The sequence below is a fragment of the Pseudophryne corroboree genome, chromosome 1 (assembly GCF_028390025.1).
Source record: "Pseudophryne corroboree isolate aPseCor3 chromosome 1, aPseCor3.hap2, whole genome shotgun sequence".
Taxonomy (NCBI): Eukaryota; Metazoa; Chordata; class Amphibia; order Anura; family Myobatrachidae; genus Pseudophryne; species Pseudophryne corroboree.
In genome coordinates this window covers 101,167,565-101,192,234 of record NC_086444.1, presented here as the reverse complement: position 1 = coordinate 101,192,234, position 24,670 = coordinate 101,167,565, and the positions used below count along the sequence as shown (strand labels likewise).

General features: G+C 45.1%; 1 protein-coding gene across 1 annotated transcript in view; it reads right to left on the bottom strand.

Moving 5' to 3' along the window:
* NNT (nicotinamide nucleotide transhydrogenase) overlaps positions 1-24,670 on the bottom strand; it is a 227,709-nt gene that overhangs the window by 96,595 nt on the left and 106,444 nt on the right. The window contains exons 10-15 of the mRNA XM_063961809.1: positions 21,368-21,524; positions 21,113-21,274; positions 12,142-12,252; positions 9,627-9,772; positions 6,455-6,650; positions 3,778-4,011 (exon numbers count right to left, since the gene is read on the bottom strand). Coding sequence (XP_063817879.1) covers positions 3,778-4,011; positions 6,455-6,650; positions 9,627-9,772; positions 12,142-12,252; positions 21,113-21,274; positions 21,368-21,524 — 1,006 coding nt within the window. The remainder of the gene's footprint in view (positions 1-3,777; positions 4,012-6,454; positions 6,651-9,626; positions 9,773-12,141; positions 12,253-21,112; positions 21,275-21,367; positions 21,525-24,670) is intronic.

The following is a 24,670-nucleotide window of genomic DNA, read 5'->3' as shown; positions in this document are numbered from 1 at the left end:
CAGGTGAGTTCACTACTTCTCCCCTAAGTCCCTCGTTGCAGTGATCCTGTTGCCAGCAGGACTCACTGTAAAGTAAAAAACCTAAGCTAAACTTTCTCTAAGCAGCTCTTTAGGAGAGCCACCTAGATTGCACCCTTCTCGTTCGGGCACAAAATCTAACTGGAGTCTGGAGGAGGGTCATAGGGGGAGGAGCCAGTGCACACCACCTGATCTGGTAAAAGCTTTACTTTTTTGTGCCCTGTCTCCTGCGGAGCCGCTATTCCCCATGGTCCTTTCAGGAACCCCAGCATCCACTTAGGACGATAGAGAAAATATAAGAGAAGCAATGCTATTATGCCATGGTCACTCAGGTCCCAAAATGTAAATACTCGAGTACTATTGGAGAAAGAGCGCTATATAAATAAAATTATAATTATTATTACTCAGCAGAAGTGGCTGCAATTTAACCGGTAGCCGCCATCTATGCAGTGGGGGCAGCCATATTGTGACCCAAACCAAAATTACAGAGGGTGACGCCTAGAATCTCATTGTGAACTAATACCAGCAATTTGCTGGACAAGCTAAAAGTGGCTCCGGCTCACAAAATAGTTGCTCCCGCTGTGTTTAGGTACACATTAGGATGAAGAATAAGATTAGGTGCGTGTGTTTAAAAGGAAATTGATCGTCCCTGGACATTGACAAATGCGAAATGTATTTCATGTGTCCAATGGAGGTAGTATAGCTATGCCACACAATTATAAGCACTTTAGGGAGAAGTGTTATTTAATATGGTTTGGCAGCACTATTGCGCTGAATAAGTGTTCCAAGTCCCCTTGATTTGCAAGATGCGTATCTTTGGTCTAATTGATGAGTTTAATATTAGCCGTTACCAAAAGTTTATGCTAACAGAATAATTTGATTTGAGACAAGATGATGTAGTCAGGCCAAAAATAATTTGCAAGACTCTGGAACGGCTGAGAGATGTTATTCTAAATGATTGTACAGAATTACAGAAAGTGTGCAGCTATTTATACAGACTTAGATAGCATGGGGTCGCTGACCAGTCATTGTACATCTTTGACAAGAGCAGAAGCTCCACTGATGTAGAACGCTAATAGATAGTATGCTGAGGTTTGGGCAGGAGATCTCAGCTAACTGCTAGAAAGGGCAGATCCAATCGTCCTATAAGATTTCCAGCAATGGACCAGAATGATATGTGGAGAACAAGAACTACTGTACAATAAAGGTGTGGGGATCTGTCCTAAATGATCAAAGGACACAGAGCGCTTCTGTGACTGAAGTACCCAGTGCTTTATCCTATATGCTGGGGGAGATTTATCAAAGCTTGGAGAAAGAAAAAAAATGTGTAGAGAGATAAAGTACTAACCAATTGGCTCCTGACATGTTACAGGCTGGGTGTGAAATGACAGTAAGGAGCTGATTGGTTGGTACTTTAACTCTCTCCAAGCGTTGCTATATCTCCACCAAAGTCATGAGGGATCTATTCATGAAGCAATGAAAAGAGCGGAGAAGTGAGTCTGTGGAGAAGTTGCCCATGGCAGCCAATCAGATGCTCCGTACAATTGTATAGTATGCAAATTATAAATGTTACTTCAACGCTGATTGGTTGCCATGGGCAATTTCTTCACTGGCTCACTTCTCACTGCTTTATGAATAGACCCCCTCAGGTACATCTGGCATAAGAGAGCAGAGCAGATTGGTTAATTTATAGTGATATTTATCAAACCTTTGCTCATAGCAACCAATCATATTCAGGCTATCATTTTACAAAAATGGTCTAGATCATGGGCAGGCAACCTGTGGCACTCCAGCTGCTGTTACACTACACGTCCCATCATGCCCTGGAACAACTTTAACATGACCTAACTGAAAACGTGTGGCAATAAATGCTGAGATGTGTAGTTCCACATCTGCTGACGTGTCACAGGTTGCAGACACCTGTACTAGATAGCTAGCTTGAATCTGATTGGTTGCTATAGACAACATCTCCACTTGTCCTTTGTAGGTTTAATGAATCTCCATATTAAAACCTTATAGTCCTTACGCAATGACCTGACTACAGTAATCTGCTTTCGCAGGCCACAATTACTACCATACTGTATGTATGGTTACGGACTGGCAGCGACATAAGTTACACTGGACGGGAGATACGTAGAGAGGAAGAAAAAGAAAGGGAAAAGCCCCTTTAACGGACTATGGCAAAATGGCTGCAACCTTTCCAGCCAGTAAGCGCAGGAAAGATGTTGGGGCTATGCCAAAAATGGGCTGGAACTGGACAGGACACATTGGGAGGGTGCCTGGCAGATGCACAGGATGGGTTTTGTATGTGTGGCAGATGGTATGGCGGTAATCACAATACCGATGCTGGCATCCCGAGCTTTAAAATCCTGACAGGGGAGAGGCAAGTATGCTATTCCCTCTCCCCTACCCCCTAACGTCCCACGGTGGTGACTAAACCTAACCCAACCTCCTCGTAGCCTTACCCTAACCCTCCTCCTTAGTGCCTAAACCTACCCTAACCCTCTCCCTGCAGCCTAACCCCCTCCGGGGGGCACCTAAACCTAACTTCTCCCCTCCCACCCTCAGTCCTAACCCGGCCGCTATACTTACAGTCGGGATACCGGCGTCGGCATTCTGGCGTCCCGACACAGGCGTTGGGATCCTGATAGCCGGTATCTTAACAGCATTCCGACAGGACACACAAGGGTCTGGCACTACTAAGTGTGAGGGAGGAAACGCAGCCTTCCCCTAGCCTGCTTCAGAGAAAAGGATTTAACGGCCAGTGACCAAAAATCCTATTTTCTCTGTCAGCAAGGCTGGGGAACAGTGGACCACTGGACATTCAAAAGCCCCCAGGGGAGGGAACGCCCAGGCTACCTGCCTGGAAAACTGTACGTCGAAAGTGGGTGCTGCCGGAGGAATAAACATGAAAATTGTAAAAAAAAAAAAAAAACAGACAATAAAATACAAATTACTACCTAAAATGGCCTCCACAAAAATATGCCCAACTCCTATGGGCACTTAAACACTGGCATTATGGGGTTGCAGGAGGGAGGAGCTTAGGTTTAAAGCTACAGTTTAATTTTAAAGTGCCAGCTCCTCCAGCCTACATGCAATCCCGTGGACCAGTGTTCCCCAGCCTTACTGACACGAGAAAGCATGTCATTTATATAGGGGGAAAATGTAAACATTTTAATGCATTTTAAAAATAAAAAAGGTTATTAAAAAATGATCACATCACAGAAAATGAAACATTTTGCCAGATTACGTGTTGCCTTCTGAAAGCTGCGGACGCTTCTGACATTATAAAAATGGAAATAATTCTAGCCGATTAAAGGACAGCCACGAGAGCATGAAAAGAAACACATGGCAGCGTTTTGGGGAGCAACACACAGAATTAGAAGGTTATTTATAGAATTCCCGCCTGTGTCACATAAGACATTTGAAAATCTGGGTGGAAGGAGGAGCGGAGTCAGAGCCGTGAATGGCGCCAGAACACCAAATCTACCTCGTTCACCAAGGGAACACTCTCAGAGAGCCGCAGCAGAAAGGAAAACACATGGAGGGGAAAATTGCTCCCAGACCTCCTTATACACAACACCTGGAGCTACACTTATTGCATCCAGTTGTCTATTTGGAATAAGACTGCGGGATTACTATTTATCCTTGTTTGTTTTAAGCAAAATAACTTGGCACTAAGGATATGGAAGGGACGGAGGGATGAATAGTAAACACTTACACACACAGAAATGATATTTTGTTTTGCATATCACTCACCCTGTAGTTTCCCATAGGCGATGAGAGAGCCGCTGAAAGTGACGCCGCCAATGTATGTCCCCAGATAAGCAATGATCTTAGTGAGGTTGGCTGCGGGGTCTGTTGCAAAGTGTGGGTACTCAATCATGTATTCAGCCACACAGGTGAGGACAGCCGCCAGACCCACCAGACTGTGGAAAGCAGCCACAAGCTGAGGTAGGTCGGAGATCTGGATACGCTTGGCAATGGTAAGACCTGGAATCAGATGAATACAATGAATTAATCTTTACAGACTGTGATCCTAAAACAAGATGACATTACTTAAGAAAACAAGTTAGTTTTACAGTCCGAAAAAAGTCTACGTCAAATGCACCGTTCTGCCTGAAACGGAATTTCCGCACCAGCTTTGCAATGTGTGTTGGAGTACTCTTACTCCTCTTGACAAATTGAAGGTGAGAGTCAACGGTTTTCAGAATTATGGAACACAGCTAGCGGAATGTTTCTGTGCTTTGTGGAAAACACGCAGACTTCAAATTCACTAAGCTAGCTGCCTGGCACTAGATGGTTTGCTATGTCCTATTTTAATACCAATTAGAGGATATTAATACCTACACTTTCCTATGTTGCAAGAACATGTCTCAAGGCCCACCATAAGATTATCTGATAGGGCCACGTTTAAACTACTCCGAGTATTTAGATGAAATAAAGGCGTATCAATACAGACTTTGCTGGTGAGCAAATAGATAAATTCATCCTGATAAGAGACTCTGGGGGAGATTTATCGAAGCTTGGCGAGAAATAAAGTAGAGAGATAAACCGCCAATCCCCTAATCCAATCCCATCGGTCATTTTTCGAACAGTCTGGAAAATTAGTTAGAAGCTGATGGTTAGTACTTTATCCCTCTCCAAACGTTGATGAATCCTGCCCTATACTTATTAAACCCTTCTGTGGTACCATGGTTTGGGTCTCGCCTCTATAACCGCATCCCAGTGTCCCCTATGGATGACAGAGAAAAGGGTAGGATAATTGTGACCTATTTTCTTATGGTTTTCATGATGACCTTTTCATTATATATTTTGGCGCATCCGCAAACCCGGGTACAGACACATTTAATGGGGGCGTTTGCAGACTGAATTGAACGTGCACCTTAAAACGTGCTCAACGGGCCATCATTTTATTTACCACATCAGAATTGACCCTGTTTCCCAAGTGATAAGACGTGCTAAAGCAATAGCATTGGTGCTTCATTAAGAGAATCATTACCAGTATTAACTAAATGGGGGGGGGAAAAGGTAAGTAAAACAAATTGTAGGTTGTCAAGAAGTCTACAAACCGAGTGTTCATTTTCTATCTCGGTAAGATATTGCAATACACTGTCAAAGACTGTTACTGCCACCTGCAGGCATTAAAAAGGTACTGCATATACTCAGCTATAGCTCACTTTCAACGGATGCAACATCAACATTTAAAGTTCACCTGTCACCTACACATACTTATGGTGAGGGAGCAGACTCTGGGAGCTGAACCAATACTTATGAAAACACAATTTATCACCAAGTTCTTCAGTTGTGTCAATGGGACCCCATTAAATTGATCACAATGAAAGACTATCCAGGCTAAATAACGTATCCTTTTCATCCTAACACGTAAGTTCAGGAACAGGCGTTTCTCTAATATAATGTAAATGCAACAATTAAAGACCCCATCTTCCTACTTCAACTCACAGCGTGCTGGTGTTGCCCATATAATGCAGGACTTAAATGAGTTACTAATCCCAGATTTAATGTAAGCATCTGTGTATTATACAGCTCTGGGTTAATACAGCCAGCATTATATTGATGGTGGCATTAGAACAATGACGTTGTGAATGGAACATATTAAGTTTTAATGACAAAAACACACGTAGGGATTGATTCAATTAGGAGCAATGTAGTGCACGCATCACCTGCGCTTACGATATCCCCCAAACTGCACACCTATGGATCTACAAACTAAGATGAACCATTCAAGGATGAAATTGGGGCGATTTAGGGTGCTATCGCCAGCAATACAACGCTGTCACAGCGGCACAGCATGGGTGTCACATGCAATTTGCCCCTAGTTGAATAGACCAGTCAGTGGTAAGTGAGGGTGTTGTAAAGAAGAATTTCTGGATCTGCATTTGTAGATACCGATAACCCGAGACTGATTCCAGCAGACAAACAGCTGCGCACACAAATACTCATTACACAACCTGACGGCGGGCTCGGCATTCAGGATTATTGGCTGTTTGAAGATAAAAGGCTTGTTCAGGGATCATGCCATCAAAAGGCACAGCATTCCGACTCTATACCCAACAACAAGTCAGCAACATGCCTTGGAGGAAGGGAGGCGTGCTGCAATCGTTTGGAAAAGTTTGTTCCTTCTAAAATAACTCTCCTTCACTTCAAAGACGCATCCGAGACGGAGCAGACAATGAAATAATAGGGATAAGAGGGGAGAACTTTGATTGTGTGCGGCAGCACGAAGCCTGACAGTAGCTCAGGTCCTTGAGTGAACTATTTCTGAGAAGCTGTCAGGATAAATTAATATTTTTGGTTCTGAAATACTGTCTTTACACAAAGCTGGCCATTTATGCTAGACAAATTCTAACATTTTAAAGATGCCAGACAGTTTTGTAATAGAAACACAGGAGAACCTGAAAAGCACGACACTTACCCATAGTGCCACCAAGTGCCATTGCTCCTGACATCTGCGCCAGCAACTCGGGACTTGGCTTGAGGGCACCCAAGGTGGCGGCTATCCCTCCAGCAACTCCCATCATACCCAGCGTGTTACCGAGACGCGCAGTGCCTTGTGTGGACAGGCCAGCCAGGGCACCAACACAGCAAAGACCAGAGCCCAGGTATATCATCTGAAACACAAGAGAGAGATTGTCTATAGCCGATTCATTACTTTATTGTCCCCAAGTCTGTGTGCATAAGAATGCTTCCACATAAAGACAGCGCTCATCACTAGACCGTTAACAAATTCCTACAATTGCAAACAAAAAATATTTGTGAACCCAGAGGAAGATGGGGCCCAATTTAGGTCCAGATGCAGCAGCTTCACGTCCGATGTTCAGTACTTTGCACATGTGCAGTACGAGTCCTGCAACGTAAATAACAGATCGGCTGCAGACTGTCAGTGAGTGACAGTCTCCTGCCGTTTGGGGCGGGGCGTGGTCGCTGACAGTCGCCAGTTCCCAAGACAAGGTCTTGTCGCTGCAGTTTTGTGGATCTCTGTCAGAAGACACATTTCCTGGCCTCTTTGTAGGAACTAAGGCAGCTGGCTAATGCGACCCCATGGGTCATACATTCGGCTGATAGCGGCACAGGTAAACCAGTGCTACATCCTATGACGCAGCACGGATCATAATGCATGCAGGAGGCAGCTACTGATATCAAGCGCCCCCTGCAGCCCAGTCATAGTACTAAATGGACTAACAGAAACGTGCACTTACCTGCATACCAAATAAAACTATATACTATGGTTTCTCAAGACAGGAGTCTTTAGGGGAAATATATCACGCTTTGGAGAGAGATAAAGTGGAGTAGTTTCCCAAGGCAACCAATAAGCTTCTGTAATTTTAAAGACTGCTCTAGATAAACGACAGTTAGCCGATTGGTTAGTTTGGGCAACTTCTCTACATTATCTCCAAGACTTGATACATCTCCCCCCTTGTATGCTGTGCCTACATATTGCAATATGATCAAATTGTACCACTGAGTAGGGAACGCCTTGTCGTCTCTGGCAACGAGACCATATAATCGGCATACAGTGGGACTCTGCTACGCTGCCCGAATAATCCATGTAAGAACATGTTGAACTTCATGGACCTTTATCAATTTTGAACCTTGCCAATACTGCACACTTATAAGGCTCAGCGGATGACCTCACAAGTGAGTGTAACAGCGTCCTGAGTTAGACAAATCATACATATTGCTAAAATAAACCCAACTGATTTCAACCTGATTATATTAGCCCAGGACAAGTCCATACGTGAAATAAAAATAAAAACATTGGACATATGTGAATGACTTTAGCACCTATTTAAAAATTATACAATCGTATTATACACTTTAAAAAAAGTTAGGACTTAATATAGCAATTGTATTTTTAAAGTGATACACCCCATGAAATATATAAACACTCCAACTCCCAGTCTTCAAAAGGGGTGTTCCACCATGCATTCTATTTAGCATTAATCTGCAGCAGATTGGCGTCTGTGGGGCATACTTTTAAGAAGGAGAAGTATGGGGATATCTACATATAAAACAAATAATAGTAAGGGTTCATCTTTCTATATAGGAGACAGACTAAGGTTTCTATTAATCTTACAGAGTTGGCAGAATGTACAAGTAATCATTACAAGGAACGCTGGCTCCCTCCCTTGGCACAAACTTTCTATCTTCAGTAAACAGGAGATTAGTGACATTTTCATTTACATACATATAGTTCACTCATCATCGTGTCAGATGTCATAAGGATTGCAAAGGACCCAACGGAATTTATACAACTCCGCTTAATAGACATTTGTTTTCAATAGGGCAGAGAAAAGGGGGGTGGAATTTATAGTCCGTGTATTTGAGGCTGGCCAGACATTGTGTATTTCTGTCAATATGATGGGCAATAAGCTTGATGTCTGAATGTGTGTGTGTGTCAAATAAAAGCAATGACTTGTAGTAATCGCATAGAAATTATCAATCAGATTGCCTGGACGCAGTTCACCTTTATCACTGCAATGAGAGGCCCCAGTGACTGCGGAAGTGATGAGCTTCTGTAACAGAGTACTGCACTGCCAGATGTGCCCGTGTGTGGCCGAACAAAAGTTTCCATCTCTCTTATCGATGGGGCAAATCTTATTGCAAGCTATTTATAACTTTGTAATATATCATTCATTCTGTATCTCTCCAGATGCTTGTTCCAGTAGTATGCAAATACGAGCCATTTAGGAAGGAAAACAGCCATTGTGCTCCCGGAGTGGATTAAAAGTGATGCAGAGGATGTAAATGCAACTTTTTAAACACACTCCTCCCAAAACACAACAACAAAAAAACACAACACAACATTTGCTTTCCAAGCATAGATAAAAGATAAATGCAATTAAAGTTATCCGACTTCATACACACAGATTGGAGGCAGCTGCAATCACAACGTAGTCTATAGGTTCAAAAGGAACCGGGGCTATCACTGGTTCCTAGTAAACAGATAAAACGTATAGACGCAATAATTCAGCGTACAACAAATTCTGCCACTACTGCGTGCAGGCAACAACGAGCCTCAGAGCTGTCACTTGTCCGAAGGGAATTCAGACTGTTTTCTAGATGGGTATTGGTGCAGCCAATAAAAGCACCGGGGGATGCAGTCGTGTTGACATTATCAATGTCAACAGTTATTTTGACACTGTTGAAATGTCGACATTGAATATGTTAGCATCTGCAGAATGCAGCCCTATTCACAATGTTGACAGTCTGCATGGACTGGCAGCGGAGGGTTAGGGTTAGACACTAGGGGGGGAGGGGGGGGGCGTAGGGTTAGGCACTAGGGTAAGGCTAAGGAGGGGTTAGGGATACACTCGAAAGGGCTGCACCATGAGAAGTCTTGAAGACATCACTGCCAGACCCAGAAGACCCCACTGGAGAAGGCGCACCAGGTTAAGTCACTACTAGACCATCAGGAACATTTTGTCGACATTCCCATCATGTTGACATGTCAACTGTGACGGCACGATGAATGTCAATGTGGTCAACGTCAACATACGAAGCATGTTGGCATTAGAACCATGGCGACAAAATATACCACACCCCTTTAATGACTTGGCAATTGTTTTCCCAGGACGACTACTCACCTGCTCAATGTTATATCCACTTAGAAGGGAAGCCCCGTATCCCCCCACAAACACGCCTCCAGGGAGTAAGTACAGGTAGTTATACTCTGGGGGGTCGGTAGGCCGTTTGAACATGTCCAGCATTCTCTGCGTCACCAGGAAACCACCTGCAGAAGGAGAAGAGGAGACATATGAATTACAGTCCCAGCAATGGAAGCGGTGTTTGAGTGTGGACAGACACAAGGTGAAGCCTCCCTGCTCGGCTACTACTCGGTGCAGGAAAGCACGTTTTATTGCGAGTTTGGTTGCAAAGAGAGGTGGTCCAAGAAGAGGTGGTCTATGAATGAAAGGTGTGGGGTCTTTGTTATTTTGATTCAATAGTTAAGAAAAAAACCAGCTTGTCTGCATCCTTTTCCTAACCTAAAACATACGTCTGTGATTAGGCTTTGTATCACGGGGATGCATGATAGAGTCTCCCAGAACACTGTCCTGTTAGGTTACTGCAGTGGCAGAACAGAACGGCCCTATTCTCTTTGATCATTAATCACTTCACATGTCCTTGGCTTATACTTTAAGTCGGTTTTATCTACAGCACAGTATTGCAAAAGGGCTGCATTCAGCAAAGCTTGTGCTCATTACGCGATCCTGCTTTAGATTTGCAGAGTAGATCTGCTTGGCTCTATTTGTGACAACCATTTAAAGAATGACTTACACAAAGACAGTGAGTAAGGGAAAGCAATATGCTGGCTAGAATAAGCTTTGGCTCAATTAGCATAGTATAATTTCCATGTTGAATTTATTATTGAAGAATCTCTATGCTGATGCCAACAAAATCACTTTCCTTGTTAATTTGAGCACTGAAGCAGTGACCCCCCCCCCCCCCCCTCCCCGCTCCACCGCCCATTTCCACTGGGCGCGTTTAAAAAAATGATCCCTTACAAACAGATCCTTACCCCATAAGGGACGTGGGGCTAGATTTACGCAGCTGTGGCTTATGCTTTCAGCAGCAGCTTCCCGGCAGGAAAGACATGGAAATTTAAAGCAGGAATAATATTAAGCGCAAAAACATGTCGTGCTTCATGCTATTGCTGCTTTAACACCCCAGAACAGGTGGCTTGTAAAAGCTGCTACTTCATAAACCGATGTATCCTGTTTTATTTCCCCTTTAATTAAACTCCTATACGCAGCAAACTGTGTTTAAAGTGTTGTGATGAGACATCTCCTGGTGCCATGTATTTGCCCAATCAGATATAAGGTCTTAAGGGCCCTACACACTGGGCAATTTTAGCGATTTTTAACGGCCAACGATATTATCATTGGTCGTTTTTTTTTCATCTACGATGTTTGCAAATATACTGGACGATATCGATTGCCAATTTGGACGATATGACCGTAAATACATCTATATCGTCCATATTGACTTGCATGTACAAACAAGGCTAGATCAACGATGAACGACTGCGGGGACACGCATCGTTCATCGTTGATGCATACACACTGGAAGATGTGAACGATTTATCGTTCATTTATTAACAATATCGTTCATATCAATCACTGTATTCGCTAAGTGTGTAGGGCCCTTTACACAAGCAGTTGCCTTATCCTGTTTCTGAGAACAGTAGTGCCGTACTTAAGAGTTAATGAAAAAACAAAAACACTTGATTTGTTCGCATCAATAAGCAAATTAAATATAGATTATTATGTTTTTATAAAAAATTAATAACACTTGAATACAGAAAAGAAAACAAACGTAAATCTACCAGCCTAAATGATAATTACTAATTTTATGGGGTATATTCAATTAGCGTCGGATCCATTCCGACATGCATTTGTCGGAATGGATCCGACAACCCCATGTCAAATCTCATCTCAATTCGACTTTTTCAAGTCGAATTGAGATGAGGGACCCAGAGGGGGAGAGGTGGGGGGAGCAGCGGGGAGACCAGCAGGTACAGCCGCCGGCAGACGGAGGAGATCAGCGCTAACAGCAGCGCTTGCAGGAAGATGTCACAGTCGCCCGACCTCACACGGAAGTGTCCACCCGGCTCCAGCAAGTGTGACCTCACTTGCTGGAGCCGGGTGGAAGCTGCCGTGAGCCGCGTGGCTGTGTGACATCCTGCTGCAGCGCTGACCTCCTATATGCCCGCGGCTCTCCCCGTCTCCTTGCGGGCCCCCCCCCCCTGCTCTAATCCCTCATCTCAGTCCGACATTTTTTTATGTCGGACTGAGATGGTCGAAAAGGGGGCCAAAACCTGTCAGTTTTGGCCCCCTTTTTCGACACAAGCACGTGGATTGGCAGCTATTCCGCCGATCCACGCGCTTTTTTCGACAAGTCGAATTCATCGACTTGTCAAAAAATTTTGGGATATATTGAATAGGTCGAATCACGATTCCATTAATAAAACGGTTTTTGCAAGGCACCATTTCCTGGGCCGTCAAGCCCAGATGATAACCTGGTGTAATAAGCATTTCTTAATTTACAACTATCTGTTTTAATGTGATTTCTCATGTAATCCTGCACTATGCATAACGTTACCGGCAATGTTGATGGAAGACACAAATGCTGCAAGGACAGCAAGACCTTCAGCGGTGCTGGAGGGGAGGTAACTACCGCCCATGAGGGCAAGTCCTCCAACAGCTGTCAGACCTAAAAAAGATTAAAAACAATGTATAAATAGAAGCAATGAAATCACAAGACCGTTACGATGCCTATTGCCCATCACTGATATAAAGGCGCTGTTAACTAAGGCAACGAAGCACCCACTGGGGTACAGAGAAGAGGGGACCCTGAGTATCTACCAGAATGTAAACAGGCGGTTTCAGAGCTAGAGGTGGTGTTAGGCTGCGCTTAGGGCTAGGCTTTGTTTAGCGTCAGGGCAGGTTGAAGAATAAACACTAAAATGAATTGCCAAAATGCCGACTGTCCACTGATTACACAGTGTTGACACTGTAATTCTGTGCATGTCATCATTTGACATGTCGACATCCTGAATGTAAACTTTTTGTACCATTTTAAAGAGATTCCTGCACCACCCACTATATATACCCAAAGGCACTACTCCAGTGACCAATAAGTGTGGCAGGAAACAGTTGTCTATCCCTCCTTCCCTCCCCTCCTATCAGCTGTGAAGACAGCCTACATCTTTCGTTCTGGACCCAGAGAGTTTCGCCCAAACTGCTTGGGTACGTGCGTTACCCTGCATGCTGCTAGTAAGGGGTAAGAGTGGGTTCACTTCCTAAATATTAATTTCGTGGTGTTTTCCTTTAAGGAAACTGTGGGCAGCACACCACAGCAGAGCAAAACACCATCAGTCTTTAACCATTTCCATACTGCAGAGGGCTAAGCGGTAAGGTAAGAACAGGGCAGACAACTGCAAACTCATGTAATAAAAATCGGAAAAAATAATATTGTTACCAGCCATTTAAATATTCACTGAATCGTACCGGCAATAACCTAGTGTATATATGTATAGGGCCAAAACAGCTCCTACCCAAAAGGCTGCCAGCCTGCCCGAAGCCACTATAAATGTAAGAACTGTTAAATGTTCAACAAGAATTGCCATAATGAATACATTGTATGCTTTTGTTTTTTTCTCTCCCCCCCTGAAAGGAGTTTTGCTGGAAAGAAGAGAAAAGACTTGTGTCCATAACTATTGTTTATAAGCAGGCACAGTTTCATATACTCTGTTCCCCATAGGGGGTATGATCACCCCAGCAGGATGTATATTACTGAACTGTGGTGCGCTGCTTCATAAAAATCATTTTTTAATGAACATGTTCAGAAACCAGACGTTTGCCAATTCACAGCAGGAGCCCTGCAAACACTGTATTTGGCCTGAAAATAAAAGGGGGGTAAAGAGGAAGGGAGGGAAAGTACAGAGAAAGAAAAAAAATCATCTGCACAGAAGATTGGAGAGAGTTTGAGAAGCAGGAGAAAGTGGACTATTACAAGACAACGTTTGAATGAAAGATTCTAAAGAATTTTCTTCTATATAGGGCAAGGCTTTTGTTTACTTTTGATTTGATTTATCTATGTGTTTTTTCAGAAAATACTCGAATACTCCTTTCACACTGCACAAATAACCCGGTATCGACCCAGCATATTGCCGAGTCGACACGGGTCAGCGTGCGGTGTGTAAGGGGCATAGCCGAAACCCCGGGTCGCCTGACCCGGCAATTCAACCCGGGAATAAAGCAGTGTTATACCCGGGTTGAATACCAGGTCAGTGGCTGCGTAAACAGGCTCCCGGATCGATGCGTCCCGGGACCCTTTTACTACAGAAGGGAGAGGCGGCGCGGAGATGATCTCATCTCCCAGCGCCGCCTCCACTGCCGCCGCCGGCTCCCACATGGTTTCAGGTACTAGAACCGGCTTTTTCAACCAGTGTGCCGTAGCTTCCTGCACCTTCAGAACTGTTGGCCCGGGCTCTTCTAGAGGATCATTCATGCTCCGGCTGTGACCTGTGCCTTGATGACACGGCGGTGTGATATCATAAGTCACGGCCGCCGCATCTCACCACCCAGCCAGCCCACCCGCCTGCATACACATCTTCCAGTTCCCACCTGCATACACAGCTTTCCTTGCCCACCCACATCCACACCTGCCCGACCGCCCGCTGTTCAGTATTTGCAGCAATCCACTATGAACAACCCCCACCACTGAGAGACAAGGAGGAGGACAGCTGACCGGTAGGGGATAATATTTGTTATGTTATTTCTCCTGTGGGGAGCAATAGGGTTTATGGATTTATAGGGGGAACAATGTGAATAATTCATGTGGGGAGCAATAGGATTTATGTGGGGAGATGTGTGATTCATTTATGTATGAGCAACATGATTTATGTGGGGAGCAATGTGATTGACTTATTTGGGAAGTAATAGGATGTATGTAGGGAGCAACATGATTTATGTGGGGAGCAATGTGATTATTTTTTCTGTGTAGGCCAATGTATGTGTGGATTTTTTATTACTGTGAAGGCCAATGTGTGGTTTTTGGGGCAATTTTCTGTGGGGAACGGATGGTGCGCCTTGGCAATTTTAAAATATTGTTCGGTGTGGCGTGAGTAAAAAAAAAAGATTTTACTCACCGGTAAATCTATTTCTCGTAGTCCGTAGTGGATGCTGGGGACACCGTAAGGACCATGGGGAATAGACGGGCTCCGCAGGAGACTGGGCACTCTAAGAAAGATTTAGTACTACTGGTGTGCACTGGCTCCTCCCTCTAGGCCCCTCCTCCAGACCTCAGTTAAAGAAACTGTGCCCGGAAGAGCTGACACAACAAGGAAAGGATTTGGAATCCAGGGTAAGACTCACACCAGCCACATCAATCACACTGTACAACTTGTGATAACCATACCCAGTTAACAGTATGAATAACAACTGAGCCTCAGTAACAGATGGCTCATAACAATAACCCTTAAGTTAAGCAATAACTATATACATGTATTGCAGAGAGTCCGCACTTGGGACGGGCGCCCAGCATCCACTACGGACTACGAGAAATAGAATTACCGGTGAGTAAATTCTTATTTTCTCTGACGTCCTAGTGGATGCTGGGAACTCCGTAAGGACCATGGGGATTATACCAAAGCTCCCGAACGGGCGGGAGAGTGCGGATGACTCTGCAGCACCGAATGAGCAAACACAAGGTCTTCCTCAGCCAGGGTATCAAACTTGTAGAACATTGCAAAAGTGTTTGAACCCGACCAAGTAGCTGCTCGGCAAAGTTGTAATGCAGAGATGCCTCGGGCAGCCGCCCAAGAAGAGCCCACCTTCCTTGTGGAATGGGCTTTTACTGATTTTGGAGGCGGCATGCCAGCCGCAGAATGAGCCTGCTGAATCGTGTTACAGATCCAGCGAGCAATAGTTTGCTTTGAAGCAGGAGCACCCAGTTTGTTGGATGCATACAGGATAAACAGCGAGTCAGGTTTCCTGACTCCAGCCGATCTGGCTACATAAATCTTCAAAGCCCTGACTACATCTAGTAACTTGGAATCCTCCAAGTCACGAGTAGCCGCAGGCACCACAATAGGTTGGTTCACATGAAAAGATGACACCACCTTTGGCAGAAATTGCGGATGAGTCCGTAATTCTGCCCTGTCCATATGGAAAACCAGATAGGGGCTTTTACATGACAAAGCCGCCAATTTTTGACCACTTTCCACGTGAGATATTTTATCTCCACGGTCTTAAGCAGCTCAAACCAGTGAGATTTCAGGAAACTCAACACCACGTTAAGATCCCAAGGTGCCACTGGTGGCACAAAAAAGGGGCTGAATATGCAGCACTCACTTTACAAACGTCTGAACTTCAGGTAGAGAAGCTAGTTCTTGTATGAAGAAAATGGATCGGGCCGAAATCTGGACCTTAATGGACCCCAATTCTAGGCCCAAAGTCACTCCCGACTGTAGGAAGTGAAGGAAACGGCCCAGCTGGACTTCCTCTGTAGAGGCATTCCTGGCCTCACACCCAGCAACATATTTTCGCCGTATACGGTGATAATGTTTAGCCGTCACGTCCTTCCTAGCCCTTATCAGCGTAGGAATAACCTCATCCGGAATCCCTCTTTTCTACTAGGATCCGGCGTCCAACCGCCATGCCGTTAAATGCAGCTGCGGTAAGTCTTGGAACATACAAGGTCCCTGCTGCAACAGATCCTGCCCTAGAGGCAGAGGCCATGGGTCCTCTGTGAGCATTTCTTGCAGCTCTGGATACCAAGTCCTTCTTGGCCAATCCGGAACAATGAGTATTGTTCTCACTCCTCTTTTCCTTATGATTCTCAGCACCTTGGGTAAGAGAGGAAAAGGAGGAAACACATAAACTGACTGGAACATCCACGGTGTCACCAGTGCGTCTACAGCTATCGCCTGAGAGTCTTTTGACCTGGCGCAATACCTCTGTAGCTTTTTGTTGATGTGGGATGCCATCATGTCCACCTGTGGCAGTTCCCACCGACCGACAAGCTGCGCAAAGACTTCTTGATGAAGTCCCCACTCTCCCGGGTGGAGGTCGTGCCTGCTGAGGAAGTCTGCTTCCCAGTTGTCCACACCCGGAATGAACACTGCTGACAGTGCGCTTACGTGATTCTCCGCCCAGCGAAGAATTCTGGTGGCTTCTACCATCGCCACCCTGCTCCTTGTGCCGCCTAGGCGGTTTACATGAGCCACTGCGGTGATATTGTCTGACTGAATCAGAACCGGTTGGTCGCGAAGCAGGGTCTCCGCTTGACTTAGGGCGTTGTATATGGCCCTTAGTTCCAGGATATTGATGTGAAGGCAAGTTTCCTGCCTTGACCACAGCCCTTGGAAATTTCTTCCCTGTGTGACTGCCCCCCACCCTCAGAGGCTTGCATCCGTGGTCACCAGGACCCAGTCCTGAATGCCGAATCTGCGACCTTCGAGAAGGTGAGCACTCTGCAGCCACCACAGGAGAGACACCCTGGCTCTGGGGGATAAGGTGATTAACCGATGCATCTGAAGATGTGATCCGGACCACTTGTCCAGTAAGTCCCATTGGAAGGTCCTCGTATGGAACCTGCCGAAGGGAATGGCCTCGTATGATGCCACCCTCCTTCCCAGGACCCGAGTGCAGTGATGCACTGACACCTGTTTTGGTTTTAATAGGTTCCTGACCAGTGTCACGAGCTCCTGAACTCTCTCTATCGGGAGATAAACCCTTTTCTGGTCTGTGTCTAGGATCATGCCTAGGAGAGGCAGATGAGCTGTAAGAACCAACTGCGACTTTTGAATATATAGAATCCAGCCGTGTTGCCGTTACACTTCCAGAGAAAGTGATACGCTGTTCAGCAACTGCTGTCTTGATCACGCGTTTATGAGGAGATCGTCCAAGTACGTGATAATAGTGACACCTTGCTTCCGCAGGAGCACTATCATTTCCGCCATTACCTTGGTGCATATTCTCAAGGCCGTGGAGAGACCAAACGGCAACGTCTGAAATTGGTAATGACAATCCCGTACCGCAATTCTGAGGTACGCCTGATGAGGTGGATAAATGGGGACATGAAGGTATGCATCCTTTATGTCCCGAGTCACCATAAAATCCCCCCCCTTTCAGGCTTGCAATCACCGCTCTTAGCGATTCCATCTTGAACTTGAACCCTTTCAGGTATATGTTCAGGGATTTTAAATTCAATATGGGTCTGACCGAACAGTATGGTTTCGGGACTACAACATGGTCGAATAATAACCCCCTCCTTGTTGAAGGAATTGCAGTTAACACGGTTTCCCTCTCGTGGGGGGAAGCCGGCAGGGCCGTCGGTGAGGGGGCATCTTCTCAAAGTCTAGCTTGTATCCCTGAGACACAATATCTATTGCCCAGGGATCTAACAGGGAGTGAACCCACTTGTGGCTGAACTTACGAAGGCGTGCCCCCACCGGGCCTAGCTCCGCTGTGGAGCCCCAGCGACATGCGGTGGATCTTTGTAGAGGCCGAGGAGGACTTCTGTTCCTGGGAACTAGCTGTGTTGTGCAGCTTCTTTCCTCTGCCCCCGGCTCTGGCAAGAAAGGACGCACCTCGGACTTTCTTGTTTCTTTTTTCGAAAGGCTGCATTTGATAATGTCGTGCTTTTCTAGGCTGTGCAGGAATATAAGGCAAAATATCAGAATTACCAGCTATAGCTGTGGAGACCAGGTCCGAGAACCCTTCTCCACACAATCCTCAGCCTTCCATATGCCTCTTAAGTCGGCATCATCTGTCCATTGCACATTCTACAGGACACGTCAAGCAGAAATCGACATAGCTTTGACTCTAGGACCCAGTATACTCATGTCTCTTTGGGCATGTTTTATATATATATATATATATATATATATATACCTATCTCTTAAGACAGCATCTTTAATATATATATATATATCTCTATATATACACATATATATATATATATATATATATATATCTATATGCATACTAGGGTCTCAATCTCTGCTGATAAGGTACCTGTCCACACTGCCACAGCGCTAGGGGAAGATTCCATCACATCCTGGCCCTAGTGGGGAAAGGATACTGCCTGAGAATTTTTTATGGGAAGCTGCCGTCTCTTGTCTGGAGATTCCCGCTCTTTTTCCTCATGAGAGGAGGGAAATTTACCTCAGCTTTCTTCCCCTTAAACATGTGTACCCTTGTGTCAGGGACAAATGAGTCATCAGTGATATGCAAATCATCTTTTATTACAATAATCATATATTGAATACCTTTCAGCCATTTTGGCTGTAACTTTGCATTATCGTAGTCGACACTGGAGTCAAACTCCGTGTCGATATCAGTGTCTATTATTTTGGATAGTGAGCATTGTGAGACTCTGAAGGTCTCTGTGACATAGGGACAGACATGGGTAGATTTCCTGTCTGTTCTCTAATCTTTTGTGCAATAAATTCACCTCAGCACTTACACATATCCAAACAGGTGTCGGCGTTGTCGACGGAGACACCCTCTCACACACATATTAGCTCCATCTCCTCCTTAGGGGAGCCTTTTACCTCAGACATGTCGACACACACTTACCGACACACCACACACACAGGGGATGCTCTATATGAGGACAGGACCCCCACAAGGCCCTTTGGAGAGACACAGAGAGAGTATGCCAGCACACACCCCAGCGCTATATGTCCCAGGAATCACACAGTAACTAAGGGGTCTATTTACTAAGCCTTGGATGGAGATAAAGTCGCTGGAGATAAAGTGCCAGCCAATCGGCTCCTAACTGTCATTTTTCAAACACAGCCTGTGACATGGTAGTTAGGAGCCGATTGGTTGGTACTTTATCTCCAACGACTTTATCTCCATCCAAGGCTTAGTAAATAGACCCCTTAGTGTTAAAACCCAGTAGCTGCTGTATATATTGTTTTTACGCCAAATTTATGTGCCCCCCCTCTCTTTTTCACCCTCTCTATCGTGCTTCTGCAGGGGAGAGCCTGGGGAGCTTCCTCTCAGCGGAGCTGTGGAGAGAAAATGGCGCTGGTGAGTGCTGAGGAAGAAGGCCCCGCCCCCTCAGCGGCAGGCTTCTCCCGCGATTTTGTGTAAAATTAATGGCGGGGGCTCATGCATATAACAGTGTCCAACTGTACATATGCTGCTTTTTGCCAGGAGGTAATCAATTGCTGCCCAGGGCGCCCCCCCCTGCGCCCTGCACCCTACAGTGACCGGAGTGTGTGGGTTAGTGTGGGAGCAATGGCGCACAGCTGCAGTGCTGTGCGCTACCTCATATGAAGACAGGAGTCTTCTGCCGCTGATTTTGACGTCTTCTTGCTTCAACCCGCCGGCTTCTGACTTCTGGCTCTGCGAGGGGGACGGCGGCGCGGCTCCGGGAACGGACGACAAGGTCAGGTCCTGTGTTCGATCCCTCTGGAGCTAATGGTGTCCAGTAGCCTAAGAAGCGCAACCTAGCCGCAGTTAGTAGGTTTGCTTCTCTCGCCTCAGTCCCACGTAGCAGAGTCTGTTGCCAGCAGAAGCTCTCTGAAAATAAAAAACTTAACTAAAATACTTTCTTATTAGCAAGCTCAGGAGAGCTCACTAAAATGCACCCAGCTCTGTCCGGGCACAGATTCTAACTGAGGTCTGGAGGAGGGGCATAGAGGGAGGAGCCAGTGCACACCAGTAGTACTAAATCTTTCTTAGAGTGCCCAGTCTCCTGCGGAGCCCGTCTATTCCCCATGGTCCTTACGGAGTCCCCAGCATCCACTAGGACGTTAGAGAAAAAAGGTTGAAAATCACTGTACTAGAAGGTACATTTAGATCACTGAGATATCCATAATAAATCATGTCACCAGTTATGGAATTCAACATGGCTCCATGGACAAAGTGCGCCACCATGATAGTTCAGGTAAACCACCAAACTATCACAGTCTTTTTGGACCAAAAACATAACCCTGGCTCCTGAGAACGACATCCTGGGGATCGGGGACAGATAAAATGGAGCGTATTCCTAAAACGAACCGGTGGTAATGGCACACCAACTCCAATCCCAAAAGACTGGACTCCATAGTGACCATCTTTAATGTTGGTGAGAGCCTTCTCAGTCACTGTTTTAGACGACTCCACAGGTTCCGTTATATAGTAGTATCTCTACAAAGTAGTGGGCAACCCTTGGAGTCTAATAAAATTGTTTAGCTTTCATGATCTTTAGCTTTAACGATACAGAGATCAAATTTCCTGTATACACACTACAAAATTATCTTTCCTATATGAATGATATATTCCCCTAGAGACTGTTAAGGTGATGCTTTATAGATGCAGTTGGACAGACCGACCGTGTATGTTGCATCATCGGCTCGCCTGATGTCGGGAGCTAATGGAGGTTTAATAACGACAGTCAGCCTCAGGAATTACAGTATATGTAACGTATGGTACCAAGTTTAGTCAATCCCAGTAGAACTTTTTAGAACATACCTGTTGTTTTTTTAGAACAATAGCATACTTTGACTGTACCAATCCACCATCTTCAATGTCAAAGCAAGAATGTGCAATTGTGAGAGATGGTCACTTACCTGAGATGGCATTTGTTACAGACATAAGCGGGGAGTGTAGAGCAGGGGTGACACCCCACACGGTGTGATAGCCCACGATCCCAGCCAGACCAAACGTAGTCACCATCTGAGTGAATGCAGAATGAGGAGAGGCGATGCCCAGGCCTAAGAGGGTGCCAAGGCCTAGAAGAGACATAACAAATATTTCAGCATCTCAATGCACAGAAAGCAAAAATCACACTGAGATAGAGTATTTGTGGCATAGCGACAACGTACCGGCAGTGTACGCGGTGGCGTTCGTCATGGTTTTCCTAAAAGGGGAAATGGCTGCTGCCTTTTCAGCTGCCAACTCAGCCACAGATTTCACTTTCACGGCGACTGGTGCTACTGGGATGTTGTTAGGAGGTGGCGCTGGGAAGATGTTTTTTCCATCCTAGAGGAAAACACAGCAATGATGACATGAGTGTGTGTGTCTGTCTGTGTTCTAGGTCTTAACTTTGTATGCAACTTTCTTGGCGGTGGAAGATCTTAAGCATGTATCAGGCAACAATAACTGGTTATAAGCAGAGATGAAGCAAAGCTTGGAAAGTGAAAATCGAAGGAGATAAAAGTACCAGCCAATCAGCTCCTAACGGTCATTTTACAGACTACGTTTGAAAAATGTCAGTTAAGCGCAGATTGGTTGCTACTTTGGCGTCTATGTACTAAGCCTTGGGTGGAGATAAAGTGGAGAGAGATAAGCTACCAGCCAACCAGATCCTGTCTTTTTTCAAACCCAGACTGTGACATGGCAGTTAGGAGCTGATTGGCTGGTACTTTATCTACGTCTACTCTATTTCCATCCAAGGGTTAGCAAATAGACCCCATCTCTCGAAACGCACTCTCTCCATGGTTTGATAGATCGCCCCCTATCTTTGGTCTCCTTTTCCTATGAGTAAGGCTGCTTTAGATTGCTTTAGTAGGGAATTGTGGTGCTGATGAGGTAAGTGGTGAAAGGGGGGGGGGGTAGGAATAGGTGTTTAGCAGGTACCATAACATATTAACCAGAGAGGCAACAAAACGATGGTGCTTCAAATGGCCTGTTGAAGTGCTATCTGTAGACGGCAAAAGGGGGTAATTCAATTAGCTGGTAAATTATCACGGCTGATTGATCACCGGGGAGGGGGTAATTCAATTGACAACGACACCTGGCATTATCAAGGATTTTGTTTTACCTGCCCGGAGGCAGGAGAAACACAATCTGCATTAAGTGCCATTTTTTGTGGGACCGTGGAACATATGGAACCGGGAACTTGTATATGGCAAAATTATTCCAGCAGCATTAATGTGTTATTAATAGGGAGGGGGGGGGGGGGGGGGGGGAATTAGTGATTTTAGCCTGAGGACAATCAAACTATAACAGGATGGACACTGAGAAGAACCAGCAAAAGACCAGACATGACCGGTAAGCTACCCGACGGGGGAGCAGGCCTAACAGGGCTTTTTGTTCTGCTATTTTAATAAGTTCAATACTGAAGTCTGATGTGCGCTGCCAGCCCGACAGTAAAACTTGTACTTGTCATTTGCAGCCTCACATTTATTTATTACTGTGCTAAATGGAGCTGGTTTTCCTAGAAATAGCAAACAATTGTTTTGTTTTGGAAGGGATTTGCATTTCCAGCAAAAGTAGTTGATTAAAAAGTAAAATTGGCACTGGATGCGTTGTTGGAGTTATATACATAGCAGACGCGGGAAAACATGGTCTGCACCGCTTGGGCCTATGCTGACCGTCAGTCTGGCTATTCCTAGACTTGGCATAAGCAGGGGAGATGGCAGCCAGTAATTAGACCGGTGGCGTGCAATGGGCTTACACCAAGACATTTATTAAATGCTATGTACTTTCAGCTCCATATTAACATTTATTCTCAGCTGGAAGGAGATGAGGCCCATGCGTCACAAAGGAGAACTGTAAATCAACTGCAGAACTTATTTTATGTAAAACGAAGAGGCTGCCAACATAAAGGAATCAACAATACAAAACTCCTAAATAAAACAACATGCAACAATGTTCAAGTCTGCTAGAACTTCAGGTATTTGAAATCAAATATGTGGTTTATATGTGTGATAGTGAACTCTCTACTGCGGCCAATGCATAGGTTCCAGACTGCAGTACTGAAACCTCTGGAGTGTATTCCAAAAGCCCCCTAAAGTGTACCTCCTCATCTGGGAGGGGGGGGTGGGGGGGGACGGGACATATTATTCCTTATTGAAAAAATTAATTCCTAAAGAATATCAAATATGCTCAGTCTCCAAGCCACCCCGCTCACAGTACACCTAACATACACTTATAGAATACTCTAACAAAGCAGTCATAAGATACCGAAAATTCTGTAAATTCCTATGTTCAATACATTATTTGCTTAAAATGGTTTTCAAAATGCCAGAAAAGTGATACTCATTCATTAAAGAGCAGCACCCCCCCCCCCCCCCCCCCCTCACTACTGCTCCGTTCCCCCAATGCAGTGGTGGACACTGTGAACCTTTATTGATGAGACTGTGGCCTTTCAACTGCATTCTCGCAATGATCAATATTCATAATCACTGGTTCCTAATTAATTCATGTGCTGCAGTCTTAATGGTATACATTCATGTTGACCTTCAGATTGTTGACACTCGAAATGTCGATATGATGTCAATGTCAACACCAGAATGCCAACACGGACAGAAAGTCAAAAGCTGATTTTTGAGCTAGGTTTAGGTTGCAGTTCTGTGTAGTGTTAGGTAATAAGTGAAATCCGCACTGGTTGAGGCATCATGAGGGCACCTTCCAATGACTCCTAGGCAAGAGCTTCAGGTAAATCGCTCATCGTTGTCACTGTCAAAGTCTGTCCTCCACATCATCATATTATAAGTACATTAAAAGAACAAAATCAGAAAAGTGGTGTTTGTTTTCCTTGAAGAGATGCTAAGCTTTCCTGTACTGATAAGATGATACAATTAAAACTTAGGGATTTTATTCATAGAGCTTCTATTCCTCACGGGCGCCTTATGGTAGAAGGGGAGTACGGCCACTGTCCACAATGTCCCATTGAGAATGCTTCTGCTATTCATGTTTCAAAATTAAAAAGCTTTGGAACAAGGATTTATTGTTTATTAATCAAACACTTCAAACGTGTGTGCCGCTGTTCCCTATTCCTTTGTTAGTCACTCAGTTTGACATATGGCAAGAGGCCTGTAATACTATTAGACACCTTATTGCACTTCTCATACTTAAGATAGATGGATTTAAAAAACCGCCCCTACTATTGACGAACTGTAAGTGGCTATCAGGCTATGGAGGAGGGAATTCTATAACCCGCTGTACATTAATGGAAAAGGAAGGTAGTCTCAGGCTTTAATGCCTGTGGCTATTCAATTGCACTCCCTTTTTTCACCCGAGACCCTGTTTAACACTCGTTAAACGTGTAAACAGGGGTTAACGGGTGTTAACACACAGAATCCATGAAAAGTTAACAGATGTGTGTGTTTTCAAACGTGGTCCTCAAGGCACCCCAATGGTCCAGGTTTTAGCTATATCCATGCTTGGCCACAGGTGACTTC